General features: G+C 38.2%; 1 protein-coding gene across 4 annotated transcripts in view; it reads left to right on the top strand.

Moving 5' to 3' along the window:
• NCKAP5 (NCK associated protein 5) overlaps positions 1-24,162 on the top strand; it is a 1,104,295-nt gene extending 1,080,133 nt beyond the window's left edge. For all 4 annotated transcript variants that reach the window (XM_021009468.2, XM_021009467.2, XM_021009473.2 and 1 more), the window contains one exon: positions 22,752-24,162. In XM_021009468.2, coding sequence (XP_020865127.1) covers positions 22,752-23,030 — 279 coding nt within the window. In that variant the 3' untranslated portion in view covers positions 23,031-24,162. The remainder of the gene's footprint in view (positions 1-22,751) is intronic.
• The last annotated feature ends 992 nt before the right edge of the window (positions 24,163-25,154 follow it).

Raw genomic sequence — 25,154 nt, 5'->3', positions numbered from 1 at the left:
ACCCTGGGCAGCCCATTGACTAGCCCCCCCCCCAAAAAAAAGCATATCATCTATATATATTTTTTAAATATTTTTATTTTTTTTGTTTGGGCCAGGCAATGGGGTTAAGTGACTTGCCCAGAGTCACACAAGCTAGTGAGTGTTTTGTCTAAGGTTGGATTTGAACTCAGGTCCTCCTGAATTCAGGGCCAGTACTCTATCCACTGCGCCAACTAGCTGCCTCCAGCTATCCATACATTTATATAAGTCAACGATAAAATATGTTCAGTGGCAAAGGGCCAAGAGCAGATCCCTGGGCCATTCCACTAGTTACCTCATTCATGTTGATACTGAATCCAAGCATGTCCTAGTAAACAACTAGCTCTCTCCTTACCAAAAAAAATTGCATTTACAACACACTTTTTTCAGTTTAATCTGTACTATTGGCATTTTCACCATCACTTTCTTAAATCTAGACCATCAAGAAAACAATGACTCAGTCCCGATTTGTAGTATTTGCTTATTTCTGAGGTCTAAATGCTCATATTGAAAATTTCACAATTGTGTTCAAGCTGGCTCCAGCCCACTCCTAAGTCAATCATTCATGTCTACATTTTGGGTTTAACCATTCAATCAGTTTCATATCCACCTAATGGTACTTTCATCTAACCTACATCTTTCCCACAAGGACAGCATGAGTGATTTCATCAAATGCCTTGCCTATAGCTAGGTAAACATTCTTGTGATCAGCCCCTCCCCAATGTCCAACATGGAGCCATTACCTTTGTTCTAGTAGGTGGCCTCAGGGTAACATACCTAAGTTGAATGCATCTACTAGGGTTACCTAGGCCCAGCCCCTGGGGATCCCCTAAAGGTAGAAATTCATAAACAACTTACTTTGGACTAGGACTCCTGATAATGCCTCTGCCTTCCTAGCAAAAGAGCTTGGAGTTATATGGCTGCCAGTAGCAAAGACAGATGATTCTTGCTGTTTCCAGGGCCAGGAGTTTGCTTTCTGCCAAGTGGCAAATGTGCTTCTGAGCATAGCCCTTTCCTCAAAGATTGGTTCTAATTATCCCTGCAGCTCCAATATTTTTGGAGCTCCCCACCAGGAGACTTTCAGGGGGGCAAATGGGCTTGGCCGTTGTTTGAGGCAGGTTGTTTAGATGGGCAGCACATGCCAGTAATTAGGGAAATTGCTAGGCCTGTGGGGAAACTTCCTGGGGGAAAGGCTGTGGGCTCCAAAGCAAAATTCAGAGGTTCTCAGGATGGCAAATCTAAGGGGTCAAGATGGGGACTGGAAACCAAGAACCTGGGCAAGCTTTTCAAGCCAGAATGGTGAAATTAGGAGGCACATTACCAGAAATACCAGCAAGATGATTTTCTGTGATATACTGTGCCTCCCTCCCTATGAGCTTCAAATGATAACTGCGTAGTAAAAGTCCAATTGAAGTTATGAACAGACCATGCGGAATCTGAACAAAGGTAGCATGGTGCTATGGAAAAAAATAATTGGATTTGAAATCAGAAGATTCAACACTCAGTTGATTCAACTCAGTTCTACTTAATACCTGTGTTGTAACTGGGCCTCAGTTTCCACATAAGGAAAATGACAGTGTTGGACTGGATTATATTTAACATCCTTTCCAATTCTAAGTCAATAATTCTGTTGACAGAACATGAGATGGAAGAAATTTTCAAAATGCCTTGGAAAGGTTAGAGAGCCACTGGAGCTGACATTTCACACTAAAGAGTTCCTTCATCAACTTAATTAACTTAGGTAATGACATCACCTACCAAGTCCCCAATTCATAAGCAAAATCCTAATTCTCAATGGGATTTCACCTTGTTCCTATAAATTCATTTGATTAGAAAGGTATTAGAGGAAATGGGATAAATTCCTCAACCTAATGGGGACAACTAATTAGTTGCCAATGCTACTCAGTGTTTAATAAATGTTTTATACACTGCACAGACTAAGGCAATGTGACCTATTGCATACACATATATGAAGACAGTGGCACACTACTCATTGCATCTAACAAGGCATTGTGACACAATTTAAAATGCAAAATTTCACCACTAAAGCAATATGACACATATACCTGTCTGTATAGTAACTAAAGTGGTGGTACATTATTTGAAGTATAAATACCCATGCAACATGATATATATTTTACATTTTATATATATATATATATATATATATATATATATATATAGTGTGTGTGTGTGTGTGTGTGTGTGTGTGTGTGTGTGTGTATGTATGTATCACACAGAGAAGCAGTGTGGACTAGTGGACAGAGAACTAGCCTTGAAGTCAGGAAGACTTGGGTTCAAGCCCCTTCTCTGACAAATATTGGCTGGGAGGCTTTAGGCCAGTGCCCTAGGCAACCATCAAAGATTCTAAGTAGCCAAGAAGGTGCGTCTGACCTGCATTAATAGTTGATTAGTAAAGGGTCCTCATCCTGGAGTTCCTGATATCAGTGAATCCACAGGTCCAGTACCTATGTCACATATACAGTGGACATTTGTCATACAACAATGCCATATTCGAGTTCCTAGGATATAGCTGTAGTCTACCATATGTTCAAAACCACTGCTTCTAAATCCCCATTTCCCAGAAGATCTCTTCCTGAGCTACCAAGAATTAAATATGTGCCATCACAGTAGAGCAAAAGAACACTTACCTAAAATAGAGTACAAGGTAAATTACAAGGAATTAAAATAAGGATCACACACTCCATCCTCCATTTCCCAAAACTACCTGCTCTGGTGCCTCTACTCTTTAAGCTTTGCTTAACCTTATCAGCACAGTGCTGAAAGATGGGGAACACAAAGTGTGGAATGATTTGCCCATCTAGGCAAAAAACCTCTAGGCCTGAGAGGCCCTGCAGCCCCAAGGTCCAAAAATATATCACTTGGACAACACATAATAGACGTAGGAGTTAAGTGAAGCTGGAGAACAGCCTCCTGAAGCCATATCCATTTTCCTTTCTGAAGTTCATTGTTCCTACCTTTGTTGTACGCAATGTCCTCCTTCCATTTTTCACTAGCTCTTTCTTCTGTCTTCATTGCCCAAACCTTCCTACTTTGAGTCTCTCAGCCTCCTTGGGAAAGCTTAAAGCATCTCACTGCTGCTCTAGTAAATGCAGAAGGGGGGGCTGGGCAATAATGATGAGCTGATCTCTGCTCTCTATTACATATTCTAAGACTATAGTACTTATACTAAGGGAATGTGGCACATTATTCATCAAGTGATCTCTTTTACTACTAGATCAAGATTTTGTTTTAGTTTTGTCTGATTCTGTAAATCATTTCAAAAACCTAGAGCAGATTCTCTGAGTACACACACGAGTTGGGCAGAAATTCATGGACCATATGATTTCTCTCTTCCCGGGAAAGCTATGGTGGACCTTAAAAAGGCTGTCTCCTTGTGATAGTTTTTGGGGAGGATCTACTCCACCTTTGAATTCTATTACTGAAGATAGATGAAGAATCATTCAACCTTTCCTTCCCTTTGACTCTTCCATCTTCTCTGTAGAGTAATCCAGATGGGTCATATCTCAGGGGCAAAATCTTCGAGTTGACAGCCCATTATGTGATTAATTTAGATTGTGCAGTCATGCCCACCCAACTGTGGTGCCATTTAATGTCGTCATTTAATTACAACCTTATGCCCCTTGTATCACTAAATACTCTGGAGATACCACCCAACAAACTGATCAGATCCACTGACAGCTGTTTCCAATGATAATATCTGGATTTGGGCTATAATGTGGGGCATTCTTGAAGGGAAGTTAAACCAAGTCATTGATGTGGTAGTGGTAGCAGGTGACGGTGGGGCAATCACCCAACAACAACAATAAGCATCTGACTTTTAAGGGAGTGGCTTTCCAAATGTGTGGCCTCAAGGATCCCTTCAATTCTTCATCTTTTAAGGGATCAGAAGATACCACCATGATACTACCATAAATGTTCCCTGTGACAGAGGTTCTGCTAAAAAGGCCTCTTTAATTATACCTCTGGGGTGTGTGTGTGTGTGTGTGTGTGTGTGTGTGTGTGTGTGTGTGTTTATATGTTCTTAGGGGCTAAGGGGATCAAGATATATTTCATTGAAAAATATGAATTCGGGGACTTATATCTTCCTCTGTCAATACCTCTGGGTGAACAATAAATTGTTTACTTAACTAATTCAGATAGCAATTTATATGATCATTACCAGAAAATAAAATCTTTTGAATAGCTTTTTTTTGTTTCTAGTAGAATAACAAGTTCTTTTATTATTCAAACAGGGCCCACTTCCTGCTGTTTTCAATACGATTTTTAATAAATATGTAAATTTAAAAATTAATTTACAGCATACGTTGGGAGGCATGATTTTTGAACTGACAAAAGTTTGATTGATTATAAAATTATCCACCTAAAAATCATCAGTCATAGTAAACAGAATTTATCAACCTCCGGTAATTTTACAGCTTTTTCTTCATCTTATCTTCTGTTAGGAACTCGCTTAAAATTGATTATAAAACAGTATATTTCTTAGGCCATAATTCATTCACAGATTAATTAGATTTTCAGTTAATATCCCATCATTGTATGGGATGTGAGCCAGTGGAGTGTTTTTCAGTTGTTACAGAGCTGTAGTAGAGAGACCTTGATTACTATCCCCATGTGACCAAAACTACCAAGACTAATCACTAATCATATTCGGACCACATAAAACGTAACATCCTTCATAGCATTTATTTTCTAGATGACTTATAGTATGAGATCTTTATTGACGTAGGCAGAGAGGCTGAAATGTACTTAGAAAAATGGTGTGAGGGATAATTTTTTGCTTTACTTACAATGAGCTTCTTTCAGCCTTTCAATGGGAGAGTCATGGATGTGTAGAGTGTGTGCGTGCGTGTGTGTGTGTGCGTGCGCACATCTAAATTTTCCTCCTTGTAAATCTCCTGGGATATGGGGGAGAGCAAGGAGGGGAAAAGGGAAGAACAAGTCAATTGGCTTTATAGCTTTTTAAAAACTACTTATGAAATATGACATCCAACAGAAATACTTAGGACAGAATTTGTTCACAAATGCTTAAGCAGAGATTTTTGTAGATGATTTAAAGGAATTATATTTTTCTTATTGCCATTAGACTGTATATGACATCTTTGAGAGAAAGAAATAGCAGCCCTACTTAGCATTTGGCAAACTTGAACTCTAGTTCTTTCTAGGGGCAGAGGCCAAGGTAATAGGCTTCAGTCCCCACATTGTTTATAAAATTTAAAACTTTTTTCATTCTGCTGTACCAGATCAGGAGGCACTGAGTCATCCAAAATCTCTAGCACTGACCCTGAAAATTTCCAAACCTTTCCATCCCTCCTCAAACCTCTCATGACTCCCCTTTCCCCCATCCTTTCAACTGGAACTTTGCCTCATACTTTACTAAATAAATTGAGCCCATTCACCAAAAGCTCCCTCTTTTCCCCTTCTCTTCTCACATCACTCAAATGCCTCTACCATTCTCTCCTTCATTCCTGTTTCACATGAGGAGGGGGTCCTTCTTCTTGTCAAGGCTAACCCTGCTACATGTACAAGTGGTTACATTCCATCTTATCTTTCACCACCTATCATCCCCAATTTCACTTGTCTTCAATCTCTTTGTCTAGCGAATCCTTCCCTACCACCTGTAAACATGCTCTAGTGTCCCTTATTTCAAAAAAACCTTCATTTGATCCATCTATCCCTGCTAACTATCTTCCCATACTTTTCATCTCTTTTGTGGCTAAACTCCTTGAGAAGACAGTCTACAGTTTATGCCTTCATTTCTTTTCCTCTTGCTCTCTTAACTCTCTGCAGTCCAGCTTCCAACATCATCTTTCAGCCAAAATTGCTCTCTCCAAAATTACTAATGATTTCTTAATTGCCAAATCCAATGGCCTTTTCTCAAGCTTCATCCTTCTTGACCTCTGTAGTCTTTGACACTCAAAGTGTCCTTGTCTTCTTTATATTTTATTCTCCCTAGGTTTTCATGACATTACTGTCTCCTGGTTCTCCTCATATCTATCTGAATTTCCTTTGCTGGCTCTACATACAAAGCACATCATCTAACCATGAGTATCCTACAGGACTACATACTCAGCCCTCTCCTCTTTTCCCACTATAACTATTTCACTTGGTGATCTCATCAGCTCACATGGATTCAATTTTTCTATTCAATATTTCTATACTGATGATTCTCAAATCTAGTTATCCAGGACTAACCTCTATGCTGATCTCAGTCTTGCATCTCTAGCTGGCTAGTAGATATCTCAAACTGGATATTATGTAGACATCTTAAAATCTCAACGTCTAAAACTGAATTCCTTATCTTTCTTCAGGAACTCTCCTCATTTCCAAACTTCCCTAGTCTTATTGGGGGTACCACCAACCTCCCAGTTCCCCAAAGTTTCCAACCTAGGTGTCATTCTTGACTCCTCACTCTCACCCCTCCAGCCTACATCCAATCTTTTGCCAAGAACTGTCCATTTTACCTTCATAACATCTCTCACATATGACCCCTTATCTCCTCTGATGCGGACACCAGACTAGTGCAGGCCCTCATCCCTTGACACCTGGAAGCACAAAGCAGATACAAAGCATGAGACAGCTTGACTGATGAAGACACTGAATTTCTAAATGTAAACAGTAGCTTGCTGGTGGGTCGGCCTGCCACAAGTCTCTCCCCACTCCAGCATATCCTCCACTCGACCACCAAAGTTATCATCTTAACACAAAAGTCTGATCATGTCACCCTCTTACTCAATAAACTCCAGGGGCTTACTATTACCTTCAGGCTCAAATATAAAATGATTTGTTTGATATTCAGACACCTTGATAATGTGTCCCACTACCTCTGTAGTCTTCTTATATTTTACATCCTACCAAATACTTTGCTATCTATTAATGTTGGCCTCCTTGCTTTTCCTCAAATGAGACTTTCTATCTCTGGACTTCAGGCATTTTCAGTGGCTGCTCCACATACGGAATGCTCTACTTCATCTCCACCTCATTCCAGGCTTCCCTGGTGTGTTTGAAATCTCGTGTCAAACTGTATCTCCTACAGGAAGCTTGTCCCAATCTCTGTTAATTCTAGTGCCTTCCCTCTGTTGAGTGTTTCCAACTTACCCCATATATAGCTTGTTTGTACATAGTATTTACACATTGACTCCCCTATTAAATTGTAAGCACCTCAATGGCAGGGACTTTTTTTTATCCCTAGTGCTTAGCGCAATGCCTGACACATAGTAAACTTTTGATTAATATTTATTGACTGATCAGCCTCCTCTTAAATAGCACCTCAGAATGATCAGTATTTCTGTTACTTTTTAAGATATTCAAGGAAGGGTGTACTCCGTATATCCCTTTTTCTTTCTTACCCACTAATAAAAAGTATTAAGTTCTGTTTCCCTAATTCAGTCCCTTCCAGAGGCAATATAGAGAACACATGCACATATAATGTAGTTATGTATCTCTCTTAATACACGTATGTGTATATATACATATTTATAACTTTTCATATGTGTATATGTGCATATATATGTATTCAATAAAGTGAGATATAGATATAGATATATGCGTGTGTGTGTGTGTGTGTGTGTGTGTGTGTGTGTGTGTGTGTAACTTTATTATGGGAGAAGATGATGCCACACAGTGTTATACATACTGGTCAGGCAACTTGGTTTTCTTAAACAAAATTAAGAAGGCAAAGATGTAGGGGTACTAGAAAATTCATGACCAGTACCTAAGAAACATAAAAAGAATTTGACTCTATATAAAGATTACTCTTAGTGGCTCAAAGTTCTTTCTTTTGAATTTTCTGTTGGTCAGCTATATATTGTGTGTGATCCCTATCTTATACATTGCTGATTTTTTTAGGATGGTGAGAATAGTTTTCAATTTTATCTATAAAATCATGTATCATTTGCATTCTGATTACTTTTGAGATTGCTTCTCTACCCTTGCCCCCCTGTATTGTCATTTGAAATGACCAGGAAAATCCTATTGATTCCTGGGTTTGACTGTATCAAGGATCCTTCCTTTTCCTTTCCTTCTCTCTGCCCTTTTCTTCTCTTTTTGTTTTCTTTCCATAAGAGACCATGTGTCTTTGGGATTTCTTTCTGTCTAAGAACTAATTGTGAGGCTAGTCAGTAGAAGACAGGCTAACTTTTTGGAATCTGGCACATTAAAGCTGTGTTTTTCCAAATTGGTGGACATAAACAGCAGAAAGCCCACATGAATAAGCTTCAGTCATTTTAGGTAATTAACTCATAAGTGGGGAGGCTTCAAATGGGCTCTGTCTACTACCTGAGAACTATCATTTCTCCAGCTTCTTCAGAATAAGCCTTAAGTGTCTTCCCTAGATCCCTCCAAAGACCATATCTTCTTACCCTCTGTTACACAAAAACACAAATGTCATTTGGTTTCACGTAGAGTATACTATTGCCCATCCAGTAATGAACATATTGGTAGTTTCAGAAACATTTTATATCTATGCAGTTTTTCCTTGAGGCAGGAGAAAGAGACCTTCTCATTATTTATCTTGAGAGTTTGATAGCCTCCCTTGAGAAGGTCATTGTCTGCTACAGCAAAATAATCATGGAATTTCTGGACAAACTGGCAAAAGAAAAATGATTCATTATTTCAAGAATTATTTTACCTTCAGCCCTCAAAATGGATGAAGGCTTTTGACAATCTGGGAAGGGAGAACAAGGCTTAACTTATTATATAAAAGCCTATGCTTTAAAAAAAAAAGAGTGCAAACATTACATTTTTAGCTCCACCATAATGTAACAAGGGTCATAGATTTCTCTTTCACCTCTTTAATCTCCTGGATGCTATTGTACAACTCTCTTCTCTGCAGCAACTTGCCATTTCACCTTCCATTCTCATCCATTTCAGTAAATAAAATGGGAATGTACTTAAGGTTCTCTAAAGCCATCATGCCTAACTCTGGCTTCTTTCTTGGCCTCTAATGGAAAAGCCCACCTGTCTGTCTATCAACCGATTCCAAAAGCATGATGATTCTTGCTATGCCAGAAAAAAGTCATGGCATATATTTTACTGAGAGAAAGGGAATTGCACAATTGTTGGACAGCATATAGTGAAGTATACCAAGGGGTAGTTTATAATACAAATAACATATCTATATCACGTAGTGAGACACCTATTGTGCTGTGTTATTTTTACAATAAAGTTTGTTTGGCATAAGCACAAAGCAGATACAAAGCATGAGACAGCTTGACTGATGAAGACACTGAATTTCTAAATGTAAACAGAAGAGACTGAGGTCAATATGTCCTTGACTATTTGCAGGCAAAGCAACTTGTGGAAAATTGGAATATGAAAACCTCATGCACTATTTTGCATGACAGCAAGATTTTCAATATTATTTTTTAAAAATCAAAAGCAAATATACCCTGGACCTCCTCTTAAAGATTGGATCTGCGATGAAAGACCCTGAGTTTCACAATTAACTATTGATTTTGTTGATCCATATTTAATTCTCATAGCAATTGGAGTTGTTTTTACACAGTTGTGTTTTGCAGAAATACTTCACTGGGAGCAATGTGCCTTTCACTTTTATGTTAATTTAAAAACTGGGCAGCTAGGTGGCTGAGTGGACAGAGCACTAGACCTTAAGTTAGGAGTTCAAATCTGGCCTCCCTTACTAGCTGTGTGACCCTAGGCAAGTCACTTACCCTGTTTGCCTCAGTGTCCTCATCTGTAAAATGAGCTGGAGAAGGAAATGGCAAATCACTCCAGAATGTCTTCCAAGAAAACCCCAAATGGGGTCACAAATTAAAAAAAACTAAATTGCTCTGTGCATGTGACAAAAATAAAGTTTATTTTTATAGGCATGTGTGGCAGACTTAGCCTCATAAACCAGCGTTAACTCAGCTTAAGTGTGCTTCAAGAAAATGTTTTGTCACAGAATGGTTATTTTGCCCAATATGTGTCATGGGGGAATAAAAATTATCAATATGACCAATGGTAGGCTGCTGTAATGAAGCAGCTATGATTCAATATGCCCATGGCTAAATTTCTTGATTTGTTAGTGAGTGTAGGGGTGTAATTCTATCATCTTCATGCAGTCATAGGTTTTAGTACCCCTTGGAATGTCATCGATATCATGCTTCTATTCTAACTTGGGACAACTGAAGCTCATATCACCCTTTGCCAACTGTCTGAATGAGATAGGGATCTGAATTAAAGCAAATTGTATGGGACTCTGCCTGAAAGAGACAGAAGCAATGTTTGGTAGGTGAAGGAAGCATTTAAGGGAAGGGGCAGAGGCAATGTCTGCACCATTTATCATGTGCCTGCATTTTTCAATAACTGTTTCACCCCCTGGAAAGCCTCTTGCAATAGTTATTCCTACTAGATTTCCAGGGCACAATGGCAGCTGCTGTATTACCTAGTGCTGGCCAAGCTGGGCTGCAGGAGCATGTAAAAACCACAGATAGTTCAGAGCGTGGCTGCCAGCCCACCAGAGGGGACAGATCAGGATGGCTCTATGATAGGAATTCTTAGGTCAAGGCCTTTGGCCATAAGAGGAAACTGCTCTCATTCAAAGCAATAAATGGTCAGCTATCAGTTATTCTGCGATGCAGCTCCTCAGCCCCTCTTCATCCTGTTGCCTGACAAATGCATGTGGGTGCCATCATTAAACAGCTTTGTCAGGGCTATACATTCACTGTCTTTAATGAGACAGACAAAACAATAGAGATATTCTGTGATTTTTCAGTATGGCAAGATGAAAGCTAAAAGAAAGTTGTATTATATTTTATAAAATTATGAAGGGGGTGGAGAGTATGAATATACACTTAGCAATAAAAGCTAAAAATTAAAAAAAACTTTTACTGAGTATCTACCATATGCAAAACATTTTTATTACATATTAGATCCTGTGATACAAAGAGATGTAAAACGTAGTTCCTGCCCTCAAGAGGCTTTCAGTCTTATTAGGGAGACAGAATATATACAGATGGCACAGGTACTCAGAGGACATAGAAGACCTTATGATGTGACAACAGAAAGAGTTGAAAGCCTTGAAAGACAATAGCATTGAATTCAAGAGAGAAGAGTCAGGAAGTAATTCTAGGCAGAGGGCATACTGCAAGCAAAGACACAAAAGTGGGAAAGTTTATGGAATTTTTAGGGAAAATAATTAGACCAATCTAGCAGAAGCAAAGAACTTATGTAAAAGACTAACCCATAGGGGTGGAGAACCTGTGGCCTCCAGGTGCATGTGGTCCTTAAGGGGCCTTTTGACTGAGTCCCAGAACAAATCCTTTTATTAAGGGGATTTGTTCTGGGAAATTTGGATTCAGTCAAAGGGCTGAACTTGAGGACCTGGAGGGCTATATGTGGCCCCGAGTTCACTGGCTCCCCACCCTTGGACTAAGGAGAAGTAAGCTTGAAGAATTGATTTGGAGCCATGTTGGATATGGCCTTAAAGGCCTGGCTGAGTTGGATCTTTATACTATAGGAAATAGAAAGTCTCACTTAGGATTTTTAAGTAGGAGATCAATATGCCCCCATGTTGATGGTGGAAGATTGACTTTAATATTTTTGGATAGGCAATACGGTTTATTAAATAGAGAGCTGTGTTTCTAGTAAGAAGACCTGGGTTCAAGTCTCATTCATGTCTGACACATGTTGGCTATTTGACGTTGTGGAAATCATTTAACCTGTCAGTGCTCTAGTCCAGTGGTTCTTAAACTTTTTGGTCACGGACTGCTTTACATTCTTAAAAATTATTAAGGACTCACAAAAGTTCATTTGTGTGGGTTATAGCTATCAATATTAACTATATTAGAAATTAAATTGATGAATTGTTAAAATAATTATCAGTTCATTTTAAAATAACAATAAACCTATTACAAGTTAATGGAAGAAAAAATTATGAAAAACAACTATCTTCCAAAACAAACAAAAAATCAGTGAAAAGAGTGGCATAGTTTTACAAATCTCTTTAATGTCTGGCTTAATAGGAGGAAGCTAGATTCTCATATCTGCTTGTGCATTCAATCAATTGCAGTCTGTTGTTTCAGTAGAAGTATATGAAGAAAATCTGGTCTCATATAGATAGGTATTTATAAAATGGATGATTATTTTAATATACAAATAACATCTTGATATTATTACAAAAATAGTTTTAACCTTTATAGACTCTATCTTTGAAAGTGCCTCAATGTCCCTTGGATGCTGAATTCTCAAAATACTATGGCTCCAGCAGCAAAATTCTAAATTAAATCTTGGTAAAACTCAGGGTCCACAGTTGCAGTGATGAATCAAAGATTTCACTGTAAATTGTGAGAGAGCCAAGAAATTGAATATAGAATGGCCCCTAATTTCCATTTATACTCTCCTAACTATAGCACATCTTTCTATCCTAGCAGATACCAGGTTCATCTAGTAAATCCAGAACATAAAAGTGTCTTTAGAATAATTCCTATGTGGAATCTTCTCCTCCAGAGAACTTTTGTAATGGAACAGATCACCCTCTCTTAGATGGCTTAAGACCAAAGTGACCAGATGACCACTGTAAATCCTATAGCTTTGTGATTATAATGCCCAAGTGTATGACACATCGTTGATGCCCACATCTAGATTAGAACTCACTTCCCTTTTCCCTAAGCTAGGTTACCAAGGAGCCATCTATAGTGAGTATTCTGGTACAAATTCAACTATTTGAAATGAAGACATAAGACTTAATCACCTAGTCCCAGTTTAAAGCTCTCCCCACATTTAAGGCTCCAATGCATCTTGTGCTCATAAGAATAGACCTTATCCATAGGCAAAGCCACTGGCTGGTGGCTGACATGTGAATTGCATTAGTGATGAATGGCTCAAAGATGAGTAAAGCTAACATCATTATGTCCACAATAGATCAGTGTGTTCTTGGGATATACATTGGTTTATAATTCCATTTGGTTCCATGGCTCTTGTAAACTGCCTAATAAACTGGGAACTATAATGCATTGTGAATTCTAAATGGTCTCCTGAAGTCTACTTATAAGTGATTCCACATTAAATAACTATTTATGGGTTGATGAATTATATAGTAGGTTTTTTCCTTGCTTTTAGGTACCCACATAATATTTCACTATAAAAATTTAGCTCCTTCAGGTGAGGTTTTATGATGTCCACCATCAAAAACGTGTAAGGTGATTTCTTTTGGAAAGAGGCTTCCTATGGTAAATTGTATAACCTATTTTTTTCCTCCTCTCATCTGTTTCAAAAATAAAAAAGAATATATTATATGTGTTCTTGTCAAAACAGCAGGAAACACATCACTCTAAAATGCAAATATAATTTTATAATGTCACAATATATAGTTGGTTTTTATGCTGAATTTGCTTTAGGTAGTGCACATGTATTCTTTATCATACAATGTGTGCTAGAAGTATACTATTACCTAAGGCATAAATGTGATACAGAAAAGTAGATAGATGGGTATTATAGAGAAGGTAACCAAACAAATATTCCCAATCAATCCTGTCTTTCAGGTGAGTGTCAGATATATATGTGTGTGTGTGTGTGTGTGTGTGTGTGTGTGTGTGTGTGTATGCGCGCACGCACATGCGTGCTTTTGTATGTGTGTGCTTTTGTGTGTGTGTGTTTATAAAGGCACTAATAAATTAGGTGGGGAAAGTATGATGGCTTGGCTCTTATGAGCTTGAATCATTGACAATACTCAAATGTACAGTTTGTATACATGCAATATGTCTTAAATTGTTTCAAGTAGGTCAAAGTACTTCAACTACTACCAATCTCAAACCTTGGTAGAGATAAGCCCAGGACTCTGTTCTCAAGATGCTTGGCAATAGCAGGAACCCCCAAATCACTGGCCCTGTTTCCAGTCTCCCTTCCGTCAGCCATCATCCAGAGGAGGGACACTTAAGAAGACAGCCCTGTGGGCTTTCCCAATAGCCGTAGCTATTGAAAACCTAGAAAAGAAAGGTTTCACTGCCAAAATCATTGGTACTATTAAATGGTTCAGCACCAAAAAAATAAAATTTTTCAGGAAAATTACAATAAAAAGATGCATTGCCGTCTGCTTTGCCACTACACTTTAAAGATCATGGGCCCTTTTCATTTGACTCTATGTGTCTTGTCTCCTGTAAGAACGTGAGACCCTGAAAGCAAGAATTATATTGATTTTATAGTTACAGTCCCAGCATTTAGCACAATACTTTGTATATATTAAGTGCTTAATAAGTGCTTTCTCATTTATTCAAAACTGGCAGCATACTCTCTCAGGTCCCTTGGGAAAGTAGACTCAAATTTGTCAAACTGTACTTACAGCAAAAATGACATGTGTAGAAAATACACGTGGCAAAGGGAGGTGCCTCATGCTCCTGGTTACTAGAAGTCCTTTTCTCCCTTTATATAATCAGCATTCCTCTCAGCTGTAGCTCTCTGCTGGGCTCCAAGAGCTGGTGCCCTTGTAGGGTCCATAACCTACACTTTATTCATCCTTCATTCTCAAAGAGGACCAATGACATCATGAGAGTGATGTCTTAACTCGAGAATGAATTGGATTTAAGTGAGATGAAGCTGCACAAAGTCATGAGCCTAACCCTCTCCTCCAGAGTTATCAAAATCCAGTGGCAGGATAAAAGTCAAAATAATGGGCAGTATTACCACCATGAGGGGTCATGATCCTTTTCCATCTTCAGGCACTTCATCTGTTGGCTCTGCCATTAGCCACTGCTCTAGTCCCAGTGGATTCTACCACTGACTCTAGTCAGTAGTGTGGTATAAACTCTGATGGCTATCATGGTATCCTTAATTTACACAGTCATCTAGGAAGAAACACATTCTCTCTCTCCTACCATTGTCCGCCTCCAACCCTTCTTTCCTCTCATGGACTCGAATGGAGTTCTTTCACTACTATTGCTGGAATGAATAATTCCAAACTGTTGTGTTGTGTTACTAGCACAGGCTCAAAGGAGGGCTTCATTCTTTCAACTAATTACATGATATTTATTGTGGGACATCATCAGCTTTATCTAATGATCACAACCTATTATTCCTCTCAAACTGATTAAGGACTATTTTGCACCTAGTTTATACTTTTGGTTGGATAAGTCAAACAGAAGCTTTAGTATTATGTGATTACATTAGGTGGGGTAGGGGTAGAGATTCTAACCCTTATATTAGCAAATCAAAACATCTCAGTCATTTTTCTTCTGGTTGTTTTTCATCCCAGATAAAGCATGTCCCTCCATTTTGAGGGAGGGAGGAGGAACAGAAAGTGATAACAGGGTTGAGCAGTGAGTGGCAAAGGAGTGCAAGAGTTAATAAAATAGTCATAGATGTAAATCCTGCCTGAAAACAAATATTTCATTTAATCACAATCGTTAAACTATTTTTTGTTTTGCCCTCTAGGACAGAAAAAGATTTCCCAAGCCATCCATCCAGGGAACACTGAGTTCCCTCATTGCTGAAACACATCTTACACCCTGTGGTTGGACTGAGATAGTGGTTCTCTATTACCATTGCTGCACATTAATTTTTTAGAAGGGCAAGTGAAGAATAATGTGTCCAGTTGAGGTTACAGAGGGATCTTAGTACAGGGCAAAAGTAATTATACAAGTTGAAATTTGACTAGGTTTGCCAGGGTTAGTGCCACGGTCTTGTAAAAAGCATGGAAGGGTCTTAAGCAGTCACCAAAGGTCATCCCCTCCATTTTTTAATGTCTCATCTCCAAAGCAGCACCTCCAACATGGCAATAAATGATTGTGTAGGGAGAATATTAAATGAGGAAAGAGAAGCAACCACTGCTACATCTTCCTCGACTCTTATGGATGGCCTGCCCCTGCCAATACTATTTAGGGTAAACCTTGAAATCAGGCAGGGACTTTATCTCAGAGCTTCTTGTTCACCTCCTCAGGCCTAGAGAACTTAAAAATAATTAGTGATTCTTTCCTGGTTCTATCTTTCTAGTATATAAAATGTGTGAATTTGTAAGAGGGCCACTGATAGGCCAAATCTTCAGCTTTAACCAAAAGTCCAGGATTGGATTAATCATGCCTTTGTAATCCACTCCAAGACCAGTGTAACAAATAGAAAGCCAACTTTAGAGTCTGATGTAAAGTGACTATGCAACCCTGGACAGGCAGCCATTCAACCTCTTAGTTCCCCCAAGCAACTCTCTTGATCTATAAATTGCAGAGTAGGTACCTATCTCCATTGGTAGAGGGACTTTCCTCACTGGGATTTCTATACCAGTAAAATCACAGGCCTGACCCATACATCATTTACCTCCACACATGTTTTCTTTGGTGAGCAGCCCCTTATTCTCTACCAAGTCATGTCTTTTACTTTTTTTTTCAATTAATGAGTATTTATTTTCTCTCCATCCTACTCTGGCCCATTGGGAGGAAGGAAGGAAGGAAGGAAGGAAGGAAGGAAGGAAGGAAGGAAGGAAGGAAGGAAGGAAGGAAGGAAGGAAGGAAGGAAGGAAGGAAGGAAGGAAGGAAGGAAGGAAGGAAGGAAAGACAGACCCATCCACATTTCAGTCTCAATTCTACCAACTTCATCCTTTAATCTCACCTCAGTTTTTCCATTTGTAGAATAGGTGAAAAATCTTCTTTCCTTACTTCATAGGATGATAAGAACAAAATGAAATAAGGGATATAGAAGCACTGAAAAAATCATTAATTTATTGACAGCTAATTAAAATTGCTATTTAATGTGTACCTATCTATGTGTATCTAAAGATACATACATTCATATATATGTAAATTCTCATTTGAGTCTCTATAACAGTCTAATGAGATAGAGACAACAGTACTATTAAAAAACTTGGCTGTGGTCCTTATTAAATGTTGGCATGTATAGTTTTCTCTTTGTATTCTTCTAAATATTTGTTCATAATGGTATTATTTTCAGAATAGATGTTCCTAGAGTTTAGGTTCTTGATCAATTGTATATACTTTGCACAATACCTAGGCCAGATTCATACATTACCAGGTACTATATAATGATGCACTTCCTAAATATCTAATCTTTTGTTGAATATCTCCAATGAGAGGAAAGTCATTGTCTAATTTGACTCATCTAATTAGGTTCTTAGGCAGCTAGGTGATACTGTGGATAATGTGCCAGGCCTGAAGTCAGGAAGACTCATTTTCCTAAGTTCAAATCTGGCTTCAGACACTTACTAGCTGTGTGACCCTGGGCTAGTCACTTAACCCCAATTGCCTCACCAAAAAAAAAAAAAGTCTACAAGTAACACAATGGGCCCTGATTTATATTGCTAGACGTTTCCTGACTTGACATTGCCTATACAAATGAAGCCACATATCTGAGCAGAAATAAATATCTATTTACTAATATTATATGTATGTTAATATAAATATCTCATGTTTTCAAAGAATTAATAAGTCCTACTTGGGGATTGTTTAGGTGTGGTTATGTTTGGAAACAGGGTGATGGACCAGAAAACCAAAAGGCAGTCCCACAAGTTCTGAAATTAATTACCCTTGGTTAAATGTCTGGCTCCATCATTGGAGTATCTCCTGGTACTGGAATTAATTCTAATTAATCATTCAAAAATTATTTATTAAGTGTATCCTTCACTGTGTGTGATATTAGGGGCGGATATGCAAATGAATATAAGATCAGGGACCTACCCACATACAAGTGACAGTACAGCTGGAGGCATAAGTAACAGATATTTATGAAACAATTAGAGATTAAAAACTGTTATCAAATGTACAAATTTGAGCCATACAGACAGTAAGCGATGTAGGAGATAAGTATGGGTATGGAAGGCTTTAAGAAGGAGGTAAGTCTTGAAAAGGAGATAGGATAAGAATAAGCAAAGGTGGGGGAAGAGTATTCTAGAGAGGGGAAGTAATTGCAATAAATGCTTATGACATATCAGGTCAGCAGGATATAGTAGAAAAAACAACAGCAACCAGAAACATTTATTAAGTGCCTACTTGGCATAAACACTGAGGAAGATAGAAAGTCTTCCTGTGACCTGCTCCTTTTGATGGAGCTTACAAAAGAGTAGAGGACTAGGATCAGCTAGATGACTCAGTGGATAGAGCACCAGCCCTGGATTCATGAGGACCTGAGTTCAAATCAGGCCTCAGACACATAACACTTACCTAGCTGTGTGACCCTGAGCAAGTCACTTAACCCCATTGCCTAACCAAAAAAAAAAAAAAAAAGAGGAGAGGACTAAGATACAAACACAAATCACTGTAATATGCAATATTATATGGTCAATTTGCTAAAGAGTTGAAAACCATACTGTGACATCTTAGGGTGGAAGCTGTTACCAACCAGGAAGCTCAAGGAAGGTTTCCTGAGCCTTTGATCTGGATTTAGATTTAGTAGGTAAACAAGGAGAATAAAAGGACATTCTTGAAGTAGAGAAACTGTGAGCAATGGTGGGTGTCTGGGATTACACAGTAGTAGTCAAATTTGACCAAAGTAAAGAGTGCATAGAAGGGAATCATTAGCTAAAATTGGTAAGAGAGGTGGTCCTAGAGACTGTGAAGAATATTGAAGACCAAGTAGAGGAGTTTGAAATTTTCTCACTAGTCAATAGGGAGGCACTGAAGATTTCTGAGCAGTTTAAATCTGCATGAGAGGAAAAAAAATTATTTTGCTAATCCTATAAAGAAGAGATGGGGGTGAAAACAGTATAGAAGAGAAGACATAAAGAGGTAAGAGTCTAAGCAAATGCCAATAAATTGAGGTGTGGTGACAGTGGGCATAGAGAGGCAATGAAAGAAAAAAGATGAGGAAGAACTGTCAGACCTGATGATGGGGCATGGGAAGCGAAAGAAAAAGTCAAGAGCAATTCTAAGATTGTGACCACAGAAAAGATAAATGGTGGTGCCACAGATAGAAATACCATTTCTAAGGAAAATAAAGTTTCCAAGAAAAAAAGAGGAAGAATGGGTTAAATGAGGAGGAGAGTGATAATCATAGTATAATGATGAATTAGGAGTCAGGTCATTTGTTCACAATCCAACTCAGGTACTTTGGACCTCTGTGACCTTGGGCAAGTTACTTAACTTTTTTATGCCCCAGTTTCCTCAGCTGTAAAATGAAAGGAATAGAATAGATGAATACTAAGATTCCATCCATATCTAAATCCATCATGCTATAATGATGAGTTAATTTTTGGATATACTGCATTTGAGTTATTGGTGAAATATCTAGGTAAGTGCTCTTTAGGCAATTGAAGATGAGTCTAGAACTGAGAAAAGAGATCAGGACTAGAAACAGAGACATATAAATAACTTTAGTCAAAGTTACTGATGTGAATGAAACTGTCAAGTGACAATATGTAAAGATAGAAGAGGAGAGCAAGGAGAGATTACTGGGGACCCAACCACCCATATAAAGGAGAACAGAAAGAGAACTGGGAACTAGTAAAGGCAGAGCAAGAGTGTTTACAGGGATAGAAAGGGAAACAAGTGAGAGATGTTTATGAAGATGAGGGGAAAAAAGCATCTAGTAGATGGATCAACAGTGTCAAAGGCTGTAGAGGTCAACAGGTATGAGCACTAAGCGAAAGCCATTGAATATAGTCATTAGAAGCTCTTGGTGATTCTTAATGAAGCAGCTATAGTGAAATGCTTGAAGTGGAAGCCTAATTTCAAGGCACTGAAGGGAAATTAGATAGTGAAGGAGAGGCATCGTGTATAAATAACTTTTTGTGAAGTTTAGCTGCAAAGGGAAAAAATTGGGGCTATTGTCGGAAAGGTCTATAAGACAGAAGGAAGGCTATTTTTATGATTGGGGAGACCTGAATCTGTTTTAAGCAGATAAAAATCTTCCACAGGCAGAGAGAAATTAAATATACATAAAAGAAAAGGCACGACTATTCAAGTAAGGTCCTGGAATAGGAAGAAAATAATATTAAGGAACAGGTAAAGGGATTAGTGAGGAATATCTTCTCTTTTGTAACAGAAGAAAAGGAAGCAGTGAACCTTTTAGTTAGAAGACATGTTAATTCCCAGTTCCATGATTTTTAAATTTTATAATTCTGAAGGCTAACTTGACTTCTCTGAATCTCAGTATCTTCATCTGTAAAATAGGAATAAGAATACTTGCACTAATAAGCTATAGAGTTGGTATGAGGACTAAAGGAGATAATGGAAGGAAAAACTTTTAAAACTATAAAGTGCTATAAGAGAAATATTTGATTCAACACAAGAATTTTCTAATTCTTCTGATAAAGATATATGTGTGTTTTGATAGAAAGTCCTTTAAACCCCTTCAAGGATGTGAGTGGCCCTAAAAGATTTAAGTGAAGTTACTTCCTGATTACTGAGCTGCTTTTCTATAATTATCCTGTAATTCTCTAATCTATTCTGTGAATCTGCTTCTGGCTTCAAGGTAGCCATTTGAGAGAGAAAATTAGCTCTTTTCATAATACTACTTACTGTATGTTGTTAGAATAATGAAATATCATCCAGCTCAGTGCTCTAAGTTTTTTTTTCCTATAAAAGCATATCACCTTACTAAGCAGACATAACTATTTCATTACTGGTTATGGTTTCTGAAAATTGGACCTGTTCAGTGAGAAGAAGCATGGTGGTGTGAAAAGCACCTTTCCTCTATTCTAGTTCAGTAGACAGATTCTTTGGTTTAGAATCAAAAGACCAGAATTCACATTGTGGACTTGCCACATAGTAGCAGTGTGACTTTGGGCAAGTAACTTAGATCTGGACCCAAGTTTCCTCATCTGTAAACTAAGTGTTGAACTAGATGACTTCCAAAGTCCCTTGCAACTTGAATTCTTTGAGTCTATGGATGTTGGCTTTGGAGTCAGAGAACAGAGCTTCAAATCTCAGCTCAACCATTTACTTTTATCTCCAGAGGCAAGTCATTGTAACCTCTACCAGCTTCAGTTTCTTCATATGCAAAAGGGAGGGAAATAAATTGGATCTCTTCCAGCTCTAAATCTAGTATCATATGTCTTGTTATTTTCATGGCTCCCCCACCTGGAGATTTATAGCATTTCATCTGCTAACTCAGACATAGTCAGGAAATAGAAAAAGGGATTGGACTGGTTAGTACCTTTGGTATGTTACATACAATTCTAGCACAGCATCCAATCAAAAGGCCACTCTTTGAAACACAGTAAGTAGACAAAAAAGGCCACAGAATATGTGCCCATTCAAGTTCACATAGCGGATTACACCAGACAGGGTACACTCAGTATGGCATAAGGATTGGGTTCTCATTAGCCACTCCCCCCCTTCCTTATTTTATTGGGCTTATCGAAATACAGAGCCTTGGAAGTTATTTTTCTTTTTCCTAAGTCAAAAGATCCTCCCTAAACTATGGATTCCAGGTCTGGTGGACACTTTTCCCTTACAGCGTTCCCTTATATTCCCTTACATTCACCTAGTAACTGGTTAATAGAGAGAATCATGTGCAAGGGAAACTTTGATCAGGGCAGTCAAATTTTGTGGTCAGTGTTGTTAAGCTAGATACAGAGGTAGGGAACCTATGGCCTCCAGGCCACTTGTGGCTCTGGCCCTTTGACTGAATCCAAACTTCACAGAACAAATCCCCTTAATAAAAAGGATTTGTTCTATAAAACTTGGATTCAGTCAAAAGGCCTCACCCAAGGACCTAGAAGGCCACTTGTGGCCTCGAGGCTGCAGGTTTACACCCCTGATTACTTTTGAGTTCCTAAACAAAGTTTTCATAAAGGACTATTTGTTAATTACAAAATACTTTAATCATTAGAACTTTCATCCCCACTTCTTCCTTCCCATTATGTGGAGGTGGCAAAAAGGTGGTTGATGGGGGTAGGGAGGGTGAGGAGAGGAAGGGGGGAAGCAAGATGTCTTCCAGATTCTAACTCTAGATTGATTTATTTTGTCATGCCCACTTCCCCATCCTGCAGACCAGAGCCATAAGAGCAATTGACTTTATTCAAGTTGAGTCACTCATCTCCTTCGAGTTTAGAGGATTTCACTAAAAGGGGGACTATTTATAAAGGCAATGTTTCAGAGAGACTTGGAACCCTCCAATTATATTCCACAATTATCCCTAGCTGAATTAAGAGTACCTGCAAGAAGACAGGGGCTCTGTCAAAGTCTTATTATGCCTTCCTGCAAAGTTTGTTTGAGACTTTTCAGCTTTGAAAAGGAGGAGGAAACATTGTAGAGACTACTTGAACAGGGATCTCGCTAGAAATTAAATGTTCATGTGTGCAAGCACATAGACACAGGCCAGACATGGTATATTAGACACAGAAATAGAGAAGCTATTTCTGACAAGTGAACATGTATCTAAATTTTATGGCAGCTTTATAGAGTTTATGCTTTTAGAAACAAAAACCCACAGAAGTTTCTAACTTTTGGAACTAATCCAACGTCCTTTCATGTGTGAAAATAGTTATCCAATAAAATTAACTGAAAAGAAGTCCAAAACTCTGATTAAGAAAAATAAGGCAATTTATATGAACAAATTTCAAATTCAGCCATTTAAAATGAAATTAAGTGGCACTTAACTGTTTTGCAAATTGGGACCTATTTCTCTCAGTAAAATGATTAAAGTCCTGATTTATCCCCCAAAATTGACTTCATTATTACATCTAATTATGCTGGAAGATAGTTAAAGGCTTGTAAGTGCAATCTATCCCTTTAAAACTGTACTTTGCCCAGACAATAATTGAATATTGGAGAATATAACTTGATTTCCCCAAGAAATATGTTTCTAATATTTTCCCTTTTTTATTGCAGAAATTGAAACAACTTGAAGAAACAAAAGAAGATTCTGACAATAGATTATCTAAAATTTCCCTGGAGTCTCTCAATAAACTTAACAGCAATAGTGTGATTTTATTAGAAAAAGAGAACTGTCTGAATAAGGTTGAAAGACAAAGGGAAGAAAAAAGAAAAAATGAAGATGCGTCTTTAAAAAGCTCCAATAGGCCTGGTGTAGATAATTTGGAGTCTTTAAGTGATTCTTTATATGACAGCTTCTCTTCCTGTGCAAGTCAAGGGTCAAATGATGTATAAAAGACTTTTTCCCCCCAGTGGGCTGTGAATAGAGCACTTAAGGAACTGGGGGAAAAAAACACAAAATAAAATATACTATTGAAACAACACAGCCGAGATTTTAAGATTCACAGCAGGCTGCTCTCTGGCTAACTTTCATGACACAGCAATAAAGACAGACTGCATTTGTTGTGGTGCATGAAGAAAAAAAAAATACACACAGGACACAAAAGTCTTAATTTTGCACTTTTTTTGAATACTTGTACAGAAGTTGTAAATTTTGGAGGAAAAGATTATATTTGTAGCAAAAAAAAAAAATGACAGCAATAAATTAGTGCCATGCTCTTGAAAGAACAGGTTACTAACTTTCTTAAGCTGATGTTAATATTAACAAAAACTTTTAGTTAAAATTTTTAAAAAGTTTATTCTTTTAGTCTGAAAACTGTAAGTAGGGACACTGCTTAAACAAAAAACTGGGCCTCCTAAAACCACATTAAGAAACATGGTGATTTCCATTTTGAAATATTAATTTGGTTAAAGTTTTGATTTTTGTGCAATTTCAAAATTGTTGATGGGGTAATTCAAGCTCTGAGTTACTATAATCATTCGTATTTCTACTCCAACTTGAAGAGGGTTCTGGGGGGAGGCCCTAATTGAAAAGGATATATGTCTGAAGTGACTTAGTACTGTTTCTAATAGTGTATTACCTCTAAGGTCTCCTTGCAACCTTCCAAACATAGTCTTTTTTTCTATGTTTCTGAGTATAACAGTTTTTATTTTTACCTTCAGCTCCAATTTGATCTCAATTCAATCAATTCTGAGCTTCCAGAAATGAAAACTCATTTTCAATTTATACTTTTTTAATCAAAAAAAAATGGTTGGTGCTAAAAAAAAAATTAACTTTTTCATATCCATTTTTTTCTACGAAGACTGTTTATATGTAAGGATAAAATCTATTTTAAAGGTTATGTGTATTTTTTCTAGATGTGAACTATTTATAACTGCTTTTGTACATGAACCTGTAAACTAGGTATAATGGAAATATTTCTAGGATATATGTGGTTACTTTAGCACATGTTCATTTTTAAAAAAAATATATTGTATGATCAGTGTTATTTGGTTAATTTGTGCAATTTATTCTATTTGGATTTTATCCCAAGTGACTATTGTGTAATTTTTCTCATCTTTCTGACTTTTAAAAAATTCTTTTGCATTTCATTTCTGAATAAAAAGGCCTATCATACACAGCTGCATGGTAAGCTTAAAGTATCTTAAAGGGCTACTTAAAAACAGACAGGAGCTATCTGAATGATGTTGACACTCATGCCCTTACAATGAATCCCATAAAGAATACTGGACATCTTGCTCCAGAGATAGATAAGATTGGAGCCACTGTCGAAATGCATTTCTGTTTCCCAGTGGGGTTAACCATCCAGGAATAAAAGGGGAGGGGGAGCGCAGAAGAGAAAAAAAGAGCCAGGTACAGACGTGGAACTATTATCCCGGCCGAATTACACGAAAGTAATTTAAACCCAATGCTAAACCTGCTAGTCACACTAGATGGGGAAATAAGTGACCAACGTACAGGTTTGTGGGCACCACCCCCCAAGAGATGGCCAGAGGGAAGGGAGAAGACGGGAGGATGGTAGAAGAGAGAAAGGCTATTTCTAGGGAAATCGAATGTTCCTGGTTTGGGTTTGTTTTTTTTTTTTTCGGGGCGGGCCGAATGAGCTAGGTTGTGTGCATGAGGTTTGGAAAGAGGAGATGGAGAGTGAGGAGAAAGGGGACTGTAGAACGGACTCAGCATGCTGCGACAAGAGCAAAGAAGAGAGGGCGGGGGTGGGTGGGTGGACAGTACAGGCAGTTTACTGTCTGGGCGACACCAGCCAGCCCCAGAGAACCAGAGAGAAGGATCTCACAGGATAGAGTGGCACGAATACCAACCCACCCTCACCAGTTGCAGCCTTGAGCGGAGATAGCGCAATAAAAGGGAGGGAGGGGGGAAGTCTCAGCAAAAGCTGAGTTGCTTTTCTACAGCTCTTTTCCTTATCTAAAAAGAGGACGCAGGACCACTTGCCCCAAAGACTTAAGGAAGAGGAGGGGAGAGGGCGATGGGAGGAGAAATGACCTCAGGAGACCTATTTT

This window comes from Phascolarctos cinereus, unplaced genomic scaffold, assembly GCF_003287225.1.
Source record: "Phascolarctos cinereus isolate Bilbo 61053 unplaced genomic scaffold, phaCin_HiC Scaffold_726;HRSCAF=1367, whole genome shotgun sequence".
NCBI lineage: Eukaryota > Metazoa > Chordata > Mammalia > Diprotodontia > Phascolarctidae > Phascolarctos > Phascolarctos cinereus.
The sequence above is the reverse complement of the archived record's forward strand: the minus strand, read 5'-3'. Positions and strand labels throughout refer to the sequence as shown.